The following is a 16,139-nucleotide window of genomic DNA, read 5'->3' on the forward strand; positions in this document are numbered from 1 at the left end:
TGTGCGAAAAGATACGTGAATTCAGAGACAATTCTATAACCAAAGTTCCAGCAATGTGTAAATATTTCATTCAAAATTATCTGCTACCAGAAATTTTAGCCAAATATCCCCAGTTTGCTAACTGTAGGTAGTAACTAAGTTATTGTAACCTATCCACCGCTGCCCACTGGATGTGCAGGACAAACATATCAATTGTGACAGTAGCTCTCCACATATGTCAGTTGTTTAATTTAGAAACTGTACTTGTAGTCGATCTCGAACCCATTGATGATGTGATGACTTATACTGAATTTTTGTAACTAGCTCATCAAGAGTGTAACTTGCTTAGCTAAATGAATTGTGGCGTTCAGTCCCTGAGCCCATTATGTGCCTCTGTAACCCTTTCCACTACTGCCCACAAGATGGGTATGGGGTGCATAATAAATGAACTAAACTAAATTATTTAAATGAATGTTGTGGTTCAGTTGCTGAGCCTATTATGGGGCTCTAACCTTCACCACCACCATGAATATGAGGGTATTCACCTAGTTGTGCTTGCGGGGGTTGAACTCTGCTCTTCTGGCTCGCCTCTCAAATGTAAATCAATCAACTGTAACTGTACAAGAATGTAACAACTCTTGTATATATCTCAAAAAAAAAAAAAAAAAAAAAAAAAAAAAAAAAGTTACTAACTACTATTTTTTATTTTTTCTACACCACCTCCCCAGGAAGCGACCAGTAGCAGCTCTCTAACTCCCAGGTACCTATTTACTGCTAAGTAACAGGGGCATCAGGGTGAAAGAAACTCTGCCCATTTTGTTTCTCGCTGGCGCCGGGAATCAAACCCCGGTCCACAGGATTACATGCCCAGCGTGCTGTCCACTCAGCCACCAGTGCCCCTCTGTCGGTATGGGCAGTATGAGGGGTATGGAGTGCACCATACCCTCTGTCCTATGGCCTCGGTATGCCATTATTTACGTCACATTTCAATAGGACATTCAGAATATATATTCATGTTATTTATAATGTTCAATAAATAGTATTTGAATAATTGTTTTTCAGGGTAATGAATGTAGTAGGGATCATCGGGGCGGGCGCGTCGGGTGTGTGCGCGGCTCGCCATATACTGGCCAGCGAGCACTGGAGACCTGTGGTGTGGGAGTCCTCCTCCCACGTGGGGGGCACCTGGAGGCTCTCTCACCATGTTGGCACCAATAGCTTGCCTGTCCATTCTAGCATGTATGAAAACCTTAGGTAAATATGAATAATTAATTTGTTTTTAAATATGTTAGTATTTATATGGAAAATACTGTTCAGTAGTATTAGAATTTTTTTTACTATGCAAGTTCAGTAATACATTGTCTGAAATTTTCATGGAACTTCTGCTTTCACTTTCAGCACATTTTGGGGGAGCCCGTCCTCAGAGCAAATCAATTACTATGAGAAACCACACTCGTCCTCAAACAACCTGGATAGTTATCTAGATATTTGTGATGGTCTGAAAGCATATTACAGTTTCAGAAATTGTCTACACATAAACTGGCAATTGAACATTTGTCATAAACAGATTACTCCCAAGTTACAACTTTATTATAATATAAATAGTTGGTTTAAAATATAAAAAGTGTATGGTGAAAAATGTTTTCTTTGAAGAACTTGGTTTTCTGTAAGCAGAATTTGTGGGCACGCAAATAGTTTTCGAATTTCATATTTCACATCATCGTTAATAATACACTGTACTGTATTAATGTACCCAAACGTAATGAAACCTAAACTAAACTATTCAAACCTTAATCTAAAGTAACCGTAACCTAACCATAGATAGAGAATAGATAATAGCATTAATTATGTGGTCATTCCCAATCTATTCCCCCTTGAGCAGATCTCCTTGAAGACAGATTGTTTGGCGACTATAGGATGTAGAAACTTTTTAATCAGTTAGTAAATATAACACATGTAAGGGATATTTACCTGAATTTAACCGAGGGCCACTATCTCTCTAGCGACAGGAAGCCGGCTATTTGTCAATGGTCCCCTCGTTATTCCTGAGGATTTTTTTTTCAGACGAATTTTAAACAAGTTTTGGCATGTACAGCTTCGGCGGGTAAGCGGTTCCATGGGTTTATAATCCTGTGGGTGAAAAAGCATCTCCTGTTTTCAGTCTAACATTGTGGCTTGTTGAGCCTAAAACCTCTGCCCCTTGTATGCATTTAAAATCTATAATAAAATATAAATATTACAATCTGCCATTCAATCCCAATATGTAATTAATGGGTTAATCTATGTACTGTACACTGTTTATAGGACTGACTTGCCAAAAATGATGATGGCATTCCCAGATTTTCCATTTCCTGAGGATAGTAAATCATTTATGCACCACACAACAGTCCTCAAGTACCTGGAGGATTATACTCAGCACTATGGCATCCATCGGTGTATCAAGGTTAGTGTCAAGTCTATTCAACGTACCTGCTGATGTGATATTGGGCTTACCATTCTCGTTGCCTCATGACCTAGTGCCCATAATTGTCTGGTATTCCTCCCTCTTCAGTCCCCTATTAAGGTGATGTCAATACTAGTGTCCAGCACTGCTGCTGTTATTCTGAATAGCAACCACAAGTGGTTTCAGGATTATTTGAGTGCTAGGCCAGGATCCTTATACCATTTATTCAGACCCTGGATATGCTTCCCTGGCAGCATATTACCTGATGATACTACCTTTAACTATTCAGACCCCAACCCCCACACATACTAAATATTGTACATAACAATTAAAAGAGGTGTTACAAAGAGTAGTATTATATGTCTGTTCACAGTTGGAGGCCAGATGCTTTGTGCTAGCTTTACCTAAATTTTTTGGGACATGGTCTGAGGTATGGGGTGGACAATACAACCCCCTCGAAAAAACAAACGATATTTACATCCCACAATGAAGGATGTCACCTTCGATCTACTTATATTGGTGTGACCACCACAAAGCTTTCAAGAAGTCTGACTTGCCATCTACAAGCTGGTGCCTCCAGAAATCCCATGCAAAGTGAACATAACGCGACACTTACTAGGAACATGCTAGCAAAAAATTCCATTCCACAAAAATATGGAATCTAACACTGACCAAAGAAGATTGCAAATCTTGGAAGCTATACTTATAAGAGAAAAAGACCTGCCTTAAATATACAGAATAACAACTTTTGCTTCCTTGCCAACACTCAGACCCAAATCTCACCATACTTCACCAGCTAATGACGTCTCAACTGAGGTCTCTCTGCCTACCGTGATTACCAGAGTTTTACCCAATGCTATATTTTAATGCTATATATTACAATGCTCTATATTTGATTGCCCGGATCACCTCACCCAATACTCCTTCGACTCTTGCACACATGTGTATTTAACCAAAAATTATACCACATGTATTTGTTCTTTACCTTAAGATGCTCTAGAGAAAAATGAAATGTTGTAGACAATAAATCCTTCAATAATTATTAGATTTTTTTACCATGAATTTTGGTAACGGCACCCGTCAGTGCCGTTACTCTTGGATATTGTGCTTACTGAACAATGGGCACTATCATTAATTCAACATTGAATTAATGTTTTAATGTAATGTAAGAATGTACATTACATGTAAGAATGTATATTACATGTAAGAATCCACATTAATGTAAGAATATCATTAATTCAACATTGAATTAATGTTACTCTTGGATATTATGCCCACTGAAATCTTGAAATGTTTAACAGTTTTGTAAATCTGTTTATGTTTGATAGTTTGGTCACCACGTTGAGAAGGTGTCGCCCATAATGAAGACGGAGGGTCCCCCAGCCTGGGCGGTCACAGTCAGGGACCTGACCTCTGGTTTAACATCCTCCACAACCTGTGATGCCCTACTTGTGTGTACTGGGTAAGGCTGCCAACCTGTGAAGCCCTGCTTGTGTGTACTGGGTAAGGCTGCCAACCTGTGAAGCCCTGCTTGTGTGTACTGGGTAAGGCTGCCAACCTGTGAAGCCCTGCTTGTGTGTACTGGGTAAGGGTGCCTGCCTGCAATGCCCTGAATGTGTGTACTGGGTAAGGCTGTCTGCCTGCAATGCCCAGCATGTGTGTGCTGGGTAAGGCTGCCTACCTCCGATGCCCTGCTTAAAATTTTGTCCTACAAAAATTTGTAGTCATCCTGTCCTATATTGTGGCTTGTTGAACTTGAAACCATTGCTCCTTGTTTGTGTTACATCTGACCTTTTGAAGAAGTTGCCTGCATCAATGTTGTCATCTTGCCTATATATTGAGATTGCTAGGGCTGACAGTCCCAAAGTGGGCATGAGCATGTGAAAGCAGAAACATCATTTGCCTCTTTCAAGACCCAGCTCTATACGCACACATCCTCCTGGGGTAAGATGATAAGATTTAAGTAGTCACTGGCTTTCATGCTTCACCAGTTTCGTACATAGACTTGAAACGTCAAAACAAACATTAGCCTGACCTCAGATGATGATTGGCAACCATGAATGGAGCCATGAATGGAGCCACATCTGGAACTTAAATTTACTCAATCAGCTGATAATTATGTGTGACTACATTACCACTTCCATTACGGTCACACAAAATATCTTGGCAAACCAAAATTTGGAAATTTTTTAGCAAATATTTTAAGATGCTCCTTCCCAAATCTTTACAGTACAGTACTTAATCATGGCTGAATGGTCCAGGAGGAGAGAGACTTACGATGTTTATTAATTTCTTAAGAGATATGTAGACCAACATAAGATGTAAATTTTGTGTACTATTTTTCCAGACATTTTACAGTGCCATATACACCACATATAGAAGGCATAGAAAATTACAAGGGACTACAGGTGCACAGCCATGATTACCGAAAGCCTTCACCTTATGCAGGGTCCACAGTAGTGGTTCTTGGAGCTGGTGCATCAGGTCTTGATATCTCGCTAGAACTATCATCAGTGGCAGACAAGGTAAAGTACCTTGTACCTTCAATTTGTACCTTCAATGTACCTTCAATTTGTATGAGTAGATTTTTCATATGTCTTGTATTTTAAACTTAAGTTTTGTTCTTGTTTTAACAGCATTAGCATGTTGTTGATTTAGGGGCCATGACAGCAGTGGTGCGGTATGTGCAGATATGAATACATAAGGTATAAGGAAACATGCCCAAATTTCTCACTCTGCCCAGGAATCAAACTCGGGTGTGATCTGCTGTGAAATAACTACACTACTCACTGTATTTACTTTTACCTTTCTATCTTCATGTTTTGTCTGTTTTCGTACTTGTATAAAACAGTTAATGACGACATTGCTCATTAATAATTCTATACATTCATGTTTTAATGCAAGTAGCAATGCTTTATATTAAAGCAAGTAGGCAGTAATTATCAAAAGAACAAACCGTATGTTATAGCAAATACACACGTGAATGAGATTTATTAGCAAATGCTTCAAGTTTCCCTTTCATATTCTTAACACATTGAAATAATTTTACTTTTAGGGGCAAGTGTGCATTAAGTCACATTCTGAACCCTGAGATTATACACACATCAGTTTTACTCGTACAAATTTAACACAAATTACCATCTCCTAAAAGGTAATAACTAATGAGATCATCTCTCCAAACCTGCTTGGCATTTTCACTTCCAAAAGTTATACTCTATTACACGTCTTCTTTCCCAGGTACTTCTGTCTCACAACCTTCCTGTGTCAATCCCTTCTGAACTGCCTCCCAATATCTATCAAGTACCTGGAGCAGTGAAGGCAACACAGGAAGGATTTGTGTTTTCTGATGGCTCTAGGGCTCAAGCTGATGCCATTGTGTTTTGCACAGGTATCTATATTGGTTGCTCTACACTATTTATTCTTATATTATTTCTTAATGATAGGTATCTTCTGCATCCACGCATTAAGTTCTTTTAAATGAAGCTTCTAAGTCACTTCATGAGACTAACTTCATATATTTTTTTACAGCTTATTAATTATTACTATTAAAGTTTATAATTTTTTCACTCACTTAGTTAAGGACTGCTTGATAAATTCCAGTGTCATACTGTATAAAGTAACTATTGATTTTGATGAGGCATTAAATCTCTTTCCAGGTTATAAATACAGTTTTCCCTTTTTGACGGAGGAATGTGGAATCCAGGTAGACGACAACTGTGTGAAGCCACTGTACAAACACCTAATCAACTCCATCTACCCATCAATGGCTTTCATTGGAATTCCATCCAGGGTTATTGTCTTTCAGATAATTAACTATCAGGTTAGATTTTTTAATTTGTTAACATGAAACATTTACAAATTTAATATGATCCTGAAAATTCATTATTCAGGGATTCAAAATTCATAATTTTGGAACCCCTAGCAAAAATAAGGAATACTTAAAAATACTGAAAATAAAAATTTAGGTGGTTCATGCTATGTAGGGTCACATTTTATTTGGCTCAATGGCCAGTACCATGCCTGAGCAAAAGCAGTACTGTACCTGAGCATGAACAGTACCATGCCTGAGCATAACCACTGCTGGAGTGTATACCAAACTCAGTTAAAATTTGTCTTTGGACAATTGTGTATACCCTGTACTTATTTTACCTATGTTGATTTATCCTGACACCTGCTTTCTAACCATCTTTTATTTCCCCTCCCCCCTCCCCCCTCCCATAGGTTCAGTACTTCCTGGCTACACTGACTGGTAGTGTTAAACTCCCTACACCAGATGAAATGACTGCAATCAACGACAAAATTCATGAAGAGTGGAAAAAGCAAGACTTGAAAACCAAACACTTTCATATGCTGCCTACTGATCAGTGGCAATATATGGAAGACTTAGCAACAGAAGCAGGGTTGAATCAACCTCCACCTTTCTTAAAAAAGATGTGGAATATAGTAATGACGAGACTCTTCCTATCTTTTCCCATATTCAGAAGTTATGAGTACAGCCTCAAGAGTGATGGAAGTATTGTGGAAGCTAAAGATGGTAAAGTGATCAGTACCTCATGGGATCTTGGCAGACTCGTTGTCCAACAGTTGGCTCGTTTTGTTTGGAGAGATTTCTCGAAAATAATGTGCTTAACAGGATCTATTTTGGTGAATAAGATGAACAATATTTTGCATATCTCATGAATGTCCTGCTATATTTAAATGCATACAGATATGCATCAAATGGTAGGACAAGGAAAGTTAGCATATTGAAGTACTGTATTTAAAAATAAATCTAAAAACTTGTCAACATATTCTTAACAGTATTAGGGTAACTAATACCTACTTCATCAAACATGAATAAAATACCATTAGATACAAAGAAATTTGCTTTCAGACTACCCAGTGGAATAGCTATACTGTAATGAACCTCCTAGATGCACGCAGGTTCAACATATTTCAACTCTGCCAAGGAGAATTTTATGATGTTTCTTCGACAGCTTTGTTTTCTTAGTTTGAGTCTATGACCTTTTGTTCTTGAAGTTGCATGTTTAAAAAACTCTTGGCTATATTGTCAATTTCTGTTACTACTTTGTATATAGTATATTTTGCCTGTCCATATTGCTTTGAATTTTTGCCTTAAGATTCCTACCAGCCATGCCTCTCAAATCTCTTTTTGCATTCAGATACAGTATCACAATTTCAACATTGCACAGCAAATATCTGGTACGGTAATTATTACCATTACTTCTTTGTCTTTAAAAGCTTATCTAAATTGTCTTGTAGTAGTTTTGTGTTTTCGTCCAAATTCAGTTTACACTATTTTAGCATTGTCTGCAAATTTGGAAAAGCAACAGAGGTCACATGACATGACTCTGGGACACAGCTTACAATGGTTTCAATTGGCTTTCTTTTCTCAGTTGATGATGCATCTCTCTCTCAGTATATATAACTGGTTGCACAATCTTGAAGACAGCCTCACTCTTGACTAGAAGGACCTCAATAAGCCTAGCAGGCTTCCTGCCTCCAATAATGGTAAACTGCAACAAATTCAGCACATGATATTGATAAAATATTCAATATACACTGTAAAGTACAGTGCTGAACTTCTCTCGGTACCTGTTATTTCCAACTGAATGGGGAGGCCATGAAACACTAAATCAATATACTGTAGTTCCTTCTCATTCTACTTTTAAGTATAATGGATGTGATTCATGTCTAAACAAAGGAAAGGATGCAAAGTGGTGCAGTATCTTGTGAATCTGGCATCCAAAGTAATTGCAGGGTTTCAACCTGTGCACTGTGATATCTTACCCATTAATTGTTGGAAAAACAATCTTCTGTATGGTTTGTTAAAATCTTGTTAATGAAGCCAAAGAGATAAATGGTGAGTCAAAGGATAATGGATGTCAAAAATCATCTGTTATGCTTTCAGAACTAACTCTATGAATAACAAGACATTAAGTGAAGGTAAAAAGAATAAAAGAACATATGATTGTGCCTTTTAAGAAAAACAAATACTGTATATATAAAAACAGTTAAAATAATGTTCACAGGAACAAGAAATTAAGAAAACTATTGAAGTTGGTTTTCAAACTCTTGTGGAGGCTCTTCATCACTGTCAAACTCAGCTTCATTATCCCTTGTCCAGTTTCCCAACAAATTTCTCTTCCATCCTGAGGCTCGCAGATTCTGGTAATATTTCTCTCTCTTTAGGTTCAATTCTGAATCGACTATAGTTGATGCTTTTCCTCCAGTGCTCTGTGATGTGTCTTCAGGTGGGTTTTTGTCCATTATTGCAGGCGCTGTGCTTGTAGACTGTGGCATTTGAGACAAACATCTCTCCTTCATAACAGTATCAACAAAGTCATTCTTTTGCCAAGTCCTGTTAACATATTTTGTAACCTCATCCGCTACATTGTTAATGTGCCTTTGAGAAATAAATCCTATGCTACAGCCATCTGAAATACATACAAAAATTAAAGTACAGTACTGTATTATGAATATATCAGCATCTAAATATATCTGACTGTAAAACTTCCTGACTGACTGTTCATAATCTCAAAATCTATACTCCTTTATGCCATTTTGGTTGCCTACCCATCACTCAAGCACTATATTTGACTTTTGTACATCTTCCCCTACCAGTGTAACAGTCATCCTCTGAAAGTGTCCACTTTGAGAGGATGACTAGCTCTACCGACCAAGGTCTCATGAAGCAAGACCATCAACGGCAGATTGACGGTCTCACTTCATGCAGACTGGCGTTCAATCCACGACCATCTACGTGGTTAGGCACCATTCCTTTCCCTTGTTCCATCCCAAACACCTATCCTGATCACTTAGAATTGCTATATAGTCGTAATGGCTCGGCGCTTTCTCCCGATAATTTCCTTCCCTCCTTCAATGTGTCCAAACTATCATTAAGCATTTCCGCATTTCCGCTTAATTGATTAACAGTATTAAGGGTTATGATTACAGGGTATTTTTTGCTCAATAAATTGTCACCCCATTGTTTTATGGTAGAATGAGGTTGCTCAACCCCCAGTGCTGTGTGTGTTCAATTCTGTCATCATTTACAGGATGCCCTGTATAAAGGCCTGAACCATTTGCTGAACAGTGATGATCTTGGGTAAAACAACAGCAATTGGTAGACACAATCTATTGCAGTATTTATCGATGGCAAGACTGATTTGTGACAAAGCCAATGCAACCTGATAACCCACTGTCTGAGACAAGAGATCAGCCAGTACAGGATCCCAGCACTGACAAATGGCACACATTCGAGGCCGAATGGACTCTTGAATCCAACAAGCCAAGTGATAGAGGCAGAAGAATGGCTACTGGGGTCCAATACACCTTAAACTCATGAAAGCTGTACAACGGTATCAGGCATGGAAGCAAGCAAGTCAGTCATAACTGCCTGCTCAAAAATATAGACCTGACAATACTCCTCATTCTTATGAGAGGAATACCGGCTGCCTAGACTGTCCATAGCAAGCATAAACTAGGTGCAGTGAAAGCACCTCAACTGAATAAACAACCACTTCTGAGATTCTGTTTAAAATCTTATGCAATATTTCAAAATTTCCCCAACTGTGTTGCACAGTTTACGGATAATTAGCAAGATCATCCCCAGACGTAGCGCACATTAGTGGGTTAAACATTAGTGGTCATGGACAGTGAGTAAATAAGACTCGTCTCCAAGTCAAATCCTCTAAAGCAAATCTCTCTCAAGGTATTGGCTAGAAAGTGGCCTAGCTCAAAGGTGTACAAGACAGCATCTGAGAAAATCTTGAAACCCAGTTGACTTGGAAAAACAATAACCAGACATTCTGACATTTAGAGGCAGAATAGCAACCAGAGTTTTTTAGCATAATTTTAACTTGAGTGACTTGTGTTTTCCAGTTAGTACTTAGGAGGTGATGTAAGAGTAGAAACAAAACATGTTATAGTGAGAGGCATTTTTTGCTGGAGGATTAAGCATTATCTTCCCTGTCTTCCCTCTCTAATTAAGGTAGCAAGACATTTGTAAAGATAATTTTCATCATGAAACACAAGTCAACAAGAGCCTGATGGGAACGTGGTGTCCAGAGCGAGCAAATCCATGTCTCTGGGAGTAAATGAGGGGGCCCTTGCTCACAAAAGGTTAACTGTTTTACCTACAACAATATTTAACTTACCAGATTTATTTAAATAAATTTTTGCCTTGCGACTGTAAGGAGAGAGCTTCGAGCGTTTTTTATCTTGGTTGTTTGTAGAGGACGTCCTTATCATTCCACTGGAAAGAATATAGTAATGGCACGTATAAATACTGTATACCATATAATGCACAGGCATAAAACAGCTTGTCTTTGAATTAATTAAAAATTTTAATGTTTCAATTTGACCAACTATAAATTTGTCCAAAGACTTGCTTGGCATGTTCATTGCATATTTTGTGTTATTCAATATATATTTATTTGTTATATATATATGTGTACGTACATAAATTTGATATTTTTCCATTGGGATATCTAATTAGTGTAATATGCCAAATGTCTTCATACACATTACACCAATAATGACATTGGATAAATGTTAAAACGAACATATAAAAAAACCAGTGTTGAATGATATGAAATGCCAATTTCTTGGGCGAGCCTCAGTGGCTCCCTGAATATATCTCACTGAAATGGCCCCAACTACTAAATCTCATCAGCTATGGAGACAAGTTCAGCTGCCGTCTAACAACCAAAGCCAGAACCTGGCCCCTCTCAGAGGAGCAGAGAGTAGGTGACACTTTGCCACCTCACTGGAAAAGGCACCCAGAAAGTCAATGAATCAACATAGATCACTGCTGGGTTCAAAGAAACCAAAACCTTGCAATTTGCTGAACGAACTTCCTCAACAATGCAAAAATGCAATAGAAAATTTATTGAAACAAGCATGCACTAATTTGCCCCATCCCTCCCACTCTCTTGAGGAAAGTTGGGTGAGGGGCTGGGGTTCATGCTGCCTACTGGCTCAAGTACTCAGTTCTGAATCAAATGCACACAGAACAATGCCCAGCCAATGACCTGGAAGGGAGGGGGGGAAATTGGAGAGCCACCAGGGCTTACCCAGAAATTGGTGTTTCATTTTATTCAATGCTGGTTCTCTGTGGATATCCTTGTGGCTCCCTGAAGTTAACTACCTACAGAGAAGAAAAAAGTTCTTCCTCCTCCTTGGACTCACCAGGGAGGAGGAAGAACCGTAGGTAGTCAGCATGAAGACGAGACACCAGGCCGAGAGACATGGCGCATTTCCCAGGCGAGGAGGCCTGGAACACTAACCAAGTACCAGGCTGCCAGTGCCCTGTTTTCTTGAGTGGTTATCTTGAGATGATTTTGGGGCTTTTAGTGTCCCCGCGGCCCGGTCCTCGACCAGGCCTCCACCCCCAGGAAGCAGCCCGTGACAGCTGACTAACACCAAGGTACCTATTTTACTGCTAGGTAACAGGGGCATAGGGTGAAAGAAACTCTGCCCATTGTTTTTCGCCGGCGCCTGGGATCGAACCCAGGGCCACTGGATCACAAGTTCAGCGTGCTGTCCGCTCGGCCGACCGGCTCCCACGTTTGAATGGCAGAACTCCCTTGTTCAAAGTTGGAGGGTGGAATATCACCCTCCACTTCACAGCTTTGAGGGGGACTGTAAAGTGTTACAGAAGCACAAAGTTCAAGGCAACCAGGTAGAGTAGTGGAGGAGAGAACAAGGGAAGTGGAGAGCCATCATGACTCAACCAGCAGCCATAAGGTAAACAAATTATCTGCTACACAGGACTGGCATTCCTCACCAAACCAACCATCAATTGAAAACCAGGGGTGGAACCTGGCATAATCTAGCATATAATAATGACAGGATCAAAGGCACAAAGGGAGAGGGGACATGACTGAAGTAATGAATGAAGAGGTTTTGAAAAGGCAATATGAATAAGATTTTAAATATATGAATCCAAGTTATAACAAAATAATGGATTCAAATTGGAGAAATTTTAATTTAGCAAATATATGGGCAAATACTCGTTTAGAAATAGGTTGGTGATTTGTTTCACAAGTTACCAAGTAACACCATAGAAATCTCACTGGAACGTTTAAAGCATTGGCCGGATAAGTACTCAAGTGAAAATAGTTGGATATAAATATGAGCCACCTTGTATAGGCCAACAGGCCTTCAGTATATTCAATTATTTTTATGTTCAATGCCACGTCTTGTTTGCTGTTCATGAAACAATGCTGCTCAGCTATATTCACCAGTAAACACTATCTTAACATATATAAGACTAATAAATCCACAGCAATAAGAAAGTTTATTGTAAAAATTACGAACCTCAGTTGATGAGCACGGCTTTGATTATTTTGGGGGACAGCTGTTGACACTGGGTTGTTAGCTTGGTCAATCTTCAAGGTGTTTTTTTGTTGATGCTTTAATACGAGTAGCTCCATCTCCGTCTTCTTCTCCATGAACTTCGAAAGGCCTAATTAAAATGTAGCAAAATTTATTATATATTTGTATGCACCACCCGTTTCCATGATGGAAACGTTCATCTAAAAATCATTTACACGGCAGACCAAAAATCATTCATTGAATGTAATGAAATGCCCTTCTCAGGTGGGGCCCTCAGTAGCTCCCAGTAGTATCAAGCCTTGGGTAAATGAACTACAGTAGTCCTCCGAGGCCCACCCTGGCCTATCTGGACCACGATTCATCAAGCATTTATGCATCCACTTACAAAGTAAGTAATTATCAAAAGAAGGTGCTAAGCCTGCATATTTTTTCTGTTTTGGAATAATATTTGATCCTCACGCACCACTTGCATCACAGGGCCAGAGGCTGGACCAGGTTTCATCAAGCTACCACTTACAAAACCTGTACATGTTTCCTCAATCATGGTGACATTGTTTACATTTATCAATCAATCTGTGAGCTCCAGAGTTCTATGAGCTTGTTTATAACAATGACAACTTTGGATTATCAAGTTTCAAAGCTCAAACTGTTTCATAAATGAAAACAAAGCCACCATGATTGAGGAAACATGTTCATGTAAATTTCATAAAATAATAGTGTACTGTACATACAAAGTTCTGAATAATATTTTAACTAAATTTCAAAAAGCCACCTAAAAAATTAAGACTTGTAGATGAGCTGTATGGTATCAACACTATACTCAAATGATACACAACATGAATTGCAATTTGGTTGTTAAAATAATTCATCTCCAAACAATGCTATGACAATTATAATTATTATATAAATGCACTGGTATATTTCACAACCGAGTGTCCTCTAAATGTTGTACATGCTATGGGCACCATTCCTTTCCTCCGACCCATCCCAAATCCTTATCCTGACCCCTTCCAAATGATATATAGTCATATTGGCTTGGCGCTTTTCCCTGATAATCTTCCCCTTCCCTCATGTTCATATGGGCTCCATATCTACAGCTTCACAGCCTCTGAAGTCCAATCAAGATCATCCTTGTAAGCAATTATGTAAACTGTTGTGTGATTCATAAACCCTTTGTAAATATTTATGCAGAATGTGGTTGTATTCTCATTTAAAGAAGCTAACAAATTTTATACAATAGAGTATTAGATTAATTAATTCATTTGGTCTCACATTTTCAAAAGAACTCACAGTAGAGATGTTTTTTTCCAGCTCTGTGTCGAGACAACATTGGGAGAGTATCACATATTGGTCGATGGCTGCATACCAAACATGCATATCTGCAAATAAAAAAGTTACACAAGTAAAAATAAAGCACTGAATGCAATGAAATGGTCACTTTTCGGTGAGCCCACAATAGCTACCTGGAGCTTGCACACGGGGGAGCCTAAGAGACCCACACTGGCCTTAATTGGTGTAAGGACCCAAATTTGACTCCCTACAAGGCTAGGGAAGCTTGAGAATCTAAGAAACCTACCAGAAAGGTTAAGCAAAACAAAATACTGTTCCATAATTCAATAATAGAAAAGATATACAGTACTGTACTATTCTTATACATTGGAAAAGATGGCAGGTGAGGAGATTACATTATAAGGAGATAACATTATGAGGAGATAACATTAATGTGATTTTTTTTGTGCATTTGAAGATGTAAACCCAGTACAGTACTGGTGATGTTCTCAAAACAAGACAAATAGCACACAGCAGCAGTTCTTGCCTCTCCACATCATCCAATGAAACTACATGTTCCTGTAGAAAATAAATGTGAAAAATTATTCATATTCAGGATTTAGTGGCCAGCAATCATGAATCAGTGACATTGCGATACCTCCTCACTCCACCATAACCAAAGCAAGCTACAAATTTTTTTTATTTGCTTTTAAAGATTTTTTAAATCTTACCTGCCGTTCTTAATAAGAAGTGCTTCGTCCTCTGGGATATTTTCAGCTAGGAGCTCACTCACGCGTCGTTCCTGGAGAAAGAGGCAGTAAGATACAACAGCTTAATGTAAAGTTTAGACCATACACAATTAAAAATTTAATGCAGCATTCCTCCAGTTCAATACAGAGGTAGTAGTACTGGTTGACAGAGGTTGAGTGCATAGGGAAATTGTGTGAAACCTCGGTTAGGCTTCAGTGGAAGCCTTGGGGCCCTTGCGGGTGAAATAATTGTACCCTAGGTTGCAATTCTTTTAACCACGTGGTGGTGCAGTTGACTAGAGCATGCCTAGGAACACCCAGTGCATAGGTTCGAACCCTCGTCAAGGCTACTGTGGAATTGTTTAATGGAAATATTTATGTTATGATATTTATGAATTGATTTATTCTAACCGGTTTTTATAAGTTTCTTTTCACGCTTTCAGTATGTTTTTGCATTATACTCAATAAGTTCCTTATCTTTTGTATGTGCTTCGTGTTTTTAGGCACTTGTGTCTGGAAATCAATGACCATCCATCCAGAGGCAACTATACCTTAATAAGAAACAAAATACTGTATATGCTTTAGATAGTTCTCAAATTTTCAACTTCAGTTTAACTTGCCCGAAAAGCTATGCATGCTAGTGGCTTTACAAGAATGTAAATTCAACTTAATTCCTATATTCTCTGTTAACCTCCAATGTACCTTCTTGTATATAAATAAATAAATACAATAAATAAATAACTTGTGCCTAGAAGTGAACACAAATTATTACAAAAAGTTTAAAAACGAATATTACCTTAAGTTGTTCAACGTAGGATGAATCTGAATCTGTTTCACGTTTGAAGGACATGTTGACTTGTCAATCAGCCTATAAAGGCAATAATGTGGTGTAACTTAAGTCTCTGGAAGCTGTTTTTCAGAACGTATTTGAACTTAAGGGTTCCTTGTCATGTTTCAGTTTAATATCCAGTGGGTCACACATTTTCTTTGCTGTTTAGAACACATCGTTGTGTCTCAGACCCTGTTGGAATATAGCCAGTCTGTCAATCGGGTCAACCCAAGTGTTGCGTTTCCATGCGTTTCCAAAAGGGTCGCCCATGTTGGAATCGGTGAACGCCCTAGTAATATTGTTGAAAACATCTTAATAACTTATTAAACCAAAGGTCTTTTTATGTCAGAAGAACGGCAGAAACTAGATCTATATATGCAAACTCTTTCAGGACAAAATTTAAAGTAAAACTAGATTATGTAAAACTAGATTAAAGTAAGATTATGTTTCTATCTTTCTTGAGACGTATAAAAATCTTACGTTTATTAACGATTCTGCGTGAAATAAGCATTGTTCTGAGATGAATATT

At 38.4% G+C, this 16,139-nt stretch overlaps 2 protein-coding genes across 9 annotated transcripts in view; one reads left to right on the top strand and one right to left on the bottom strand.

The window, feature by feature from the left end:
- LOC123775350 (uncharacterized) overlaps positions 1-7,203 on the top strand; it is an 8,296-nt gene extending 1,093 nt beyond the window's left edge. For all 8 annotated transcript variants that reach the window (XM_069311785.1, XM_069311791.1, XM_069311789.1 and 5 more), the window contains exons 2-8: positions 1,042-1,233; positions 2,284-2,422; positions 3,751-3,884; positions 4,770-4,947; positions 5,660-5,810; positions 6,079-6,242; positions 6,644-7,203. In XM_069311785.1, the coding sequence (XP_069167886.1) occupies positions 1,042-1,233; positions 2,284-2,422; positions 3,751-3,884; positions 4,770-4,947; positions 5,660-5,810; positions 6,079-6,242; positions 6,644-7,102 (1,417 nt within the window). In that variant the 3' untranslated portion in view covers positions 7,103-7,203. The remainder of the gene's footprint in view (positions 1-1,041; positions 1,234-2,283; positions 2,423-3,750; positions 3,885-4,769; positions 4,948-5,659; positions 5,811-6,078; positions 6,243-6,643) is intronic.
- Positions 7,204-8,390: 1,187 nt separating this feature from the next.
- Positions 8,391-15,966, bottom strand: LOC123775352 (sodium channel modifier 1). Its single transcript, XM_045770479.2, has 6 exons — positions 15,578-15,966; positions 14,764-14,834; positions 14,054-14,142; positions 12,746-12,893; positions 10,582-10,679; positions 8,391-8,859 (listed from the first exon to the last, which is right to left on the bottom strand). Exons 1-6 carry the CDS (start codon positions 15,629-15,631, stop codon positions 8,474-8,476), a joined length of 846 nt encoding a protein of 281 aa, XP_045626435.2. The 5' UTR covers positions 15,632-15,966; the 3' UTR covers positions 8,391-8,473.
- Positions 15,967-16,139: the final 173 nt, after the last annotated feature.

This window comes from Procambarus clarkii, chromosome 70, assembly GCF_040958095.1.
Source record: "Procambarus clarkii isolate CNS0578487 chromosome 70, FALCON_Pclarkii_2.0, whole genome shotgun sequence".
Classification (NCBI taxonomy): Eukaryota; Metazoa; Arthropoda; class Malacostraca; order Decapoda; family Cambaridae; genus Procambarus; species Procambarus clarkii.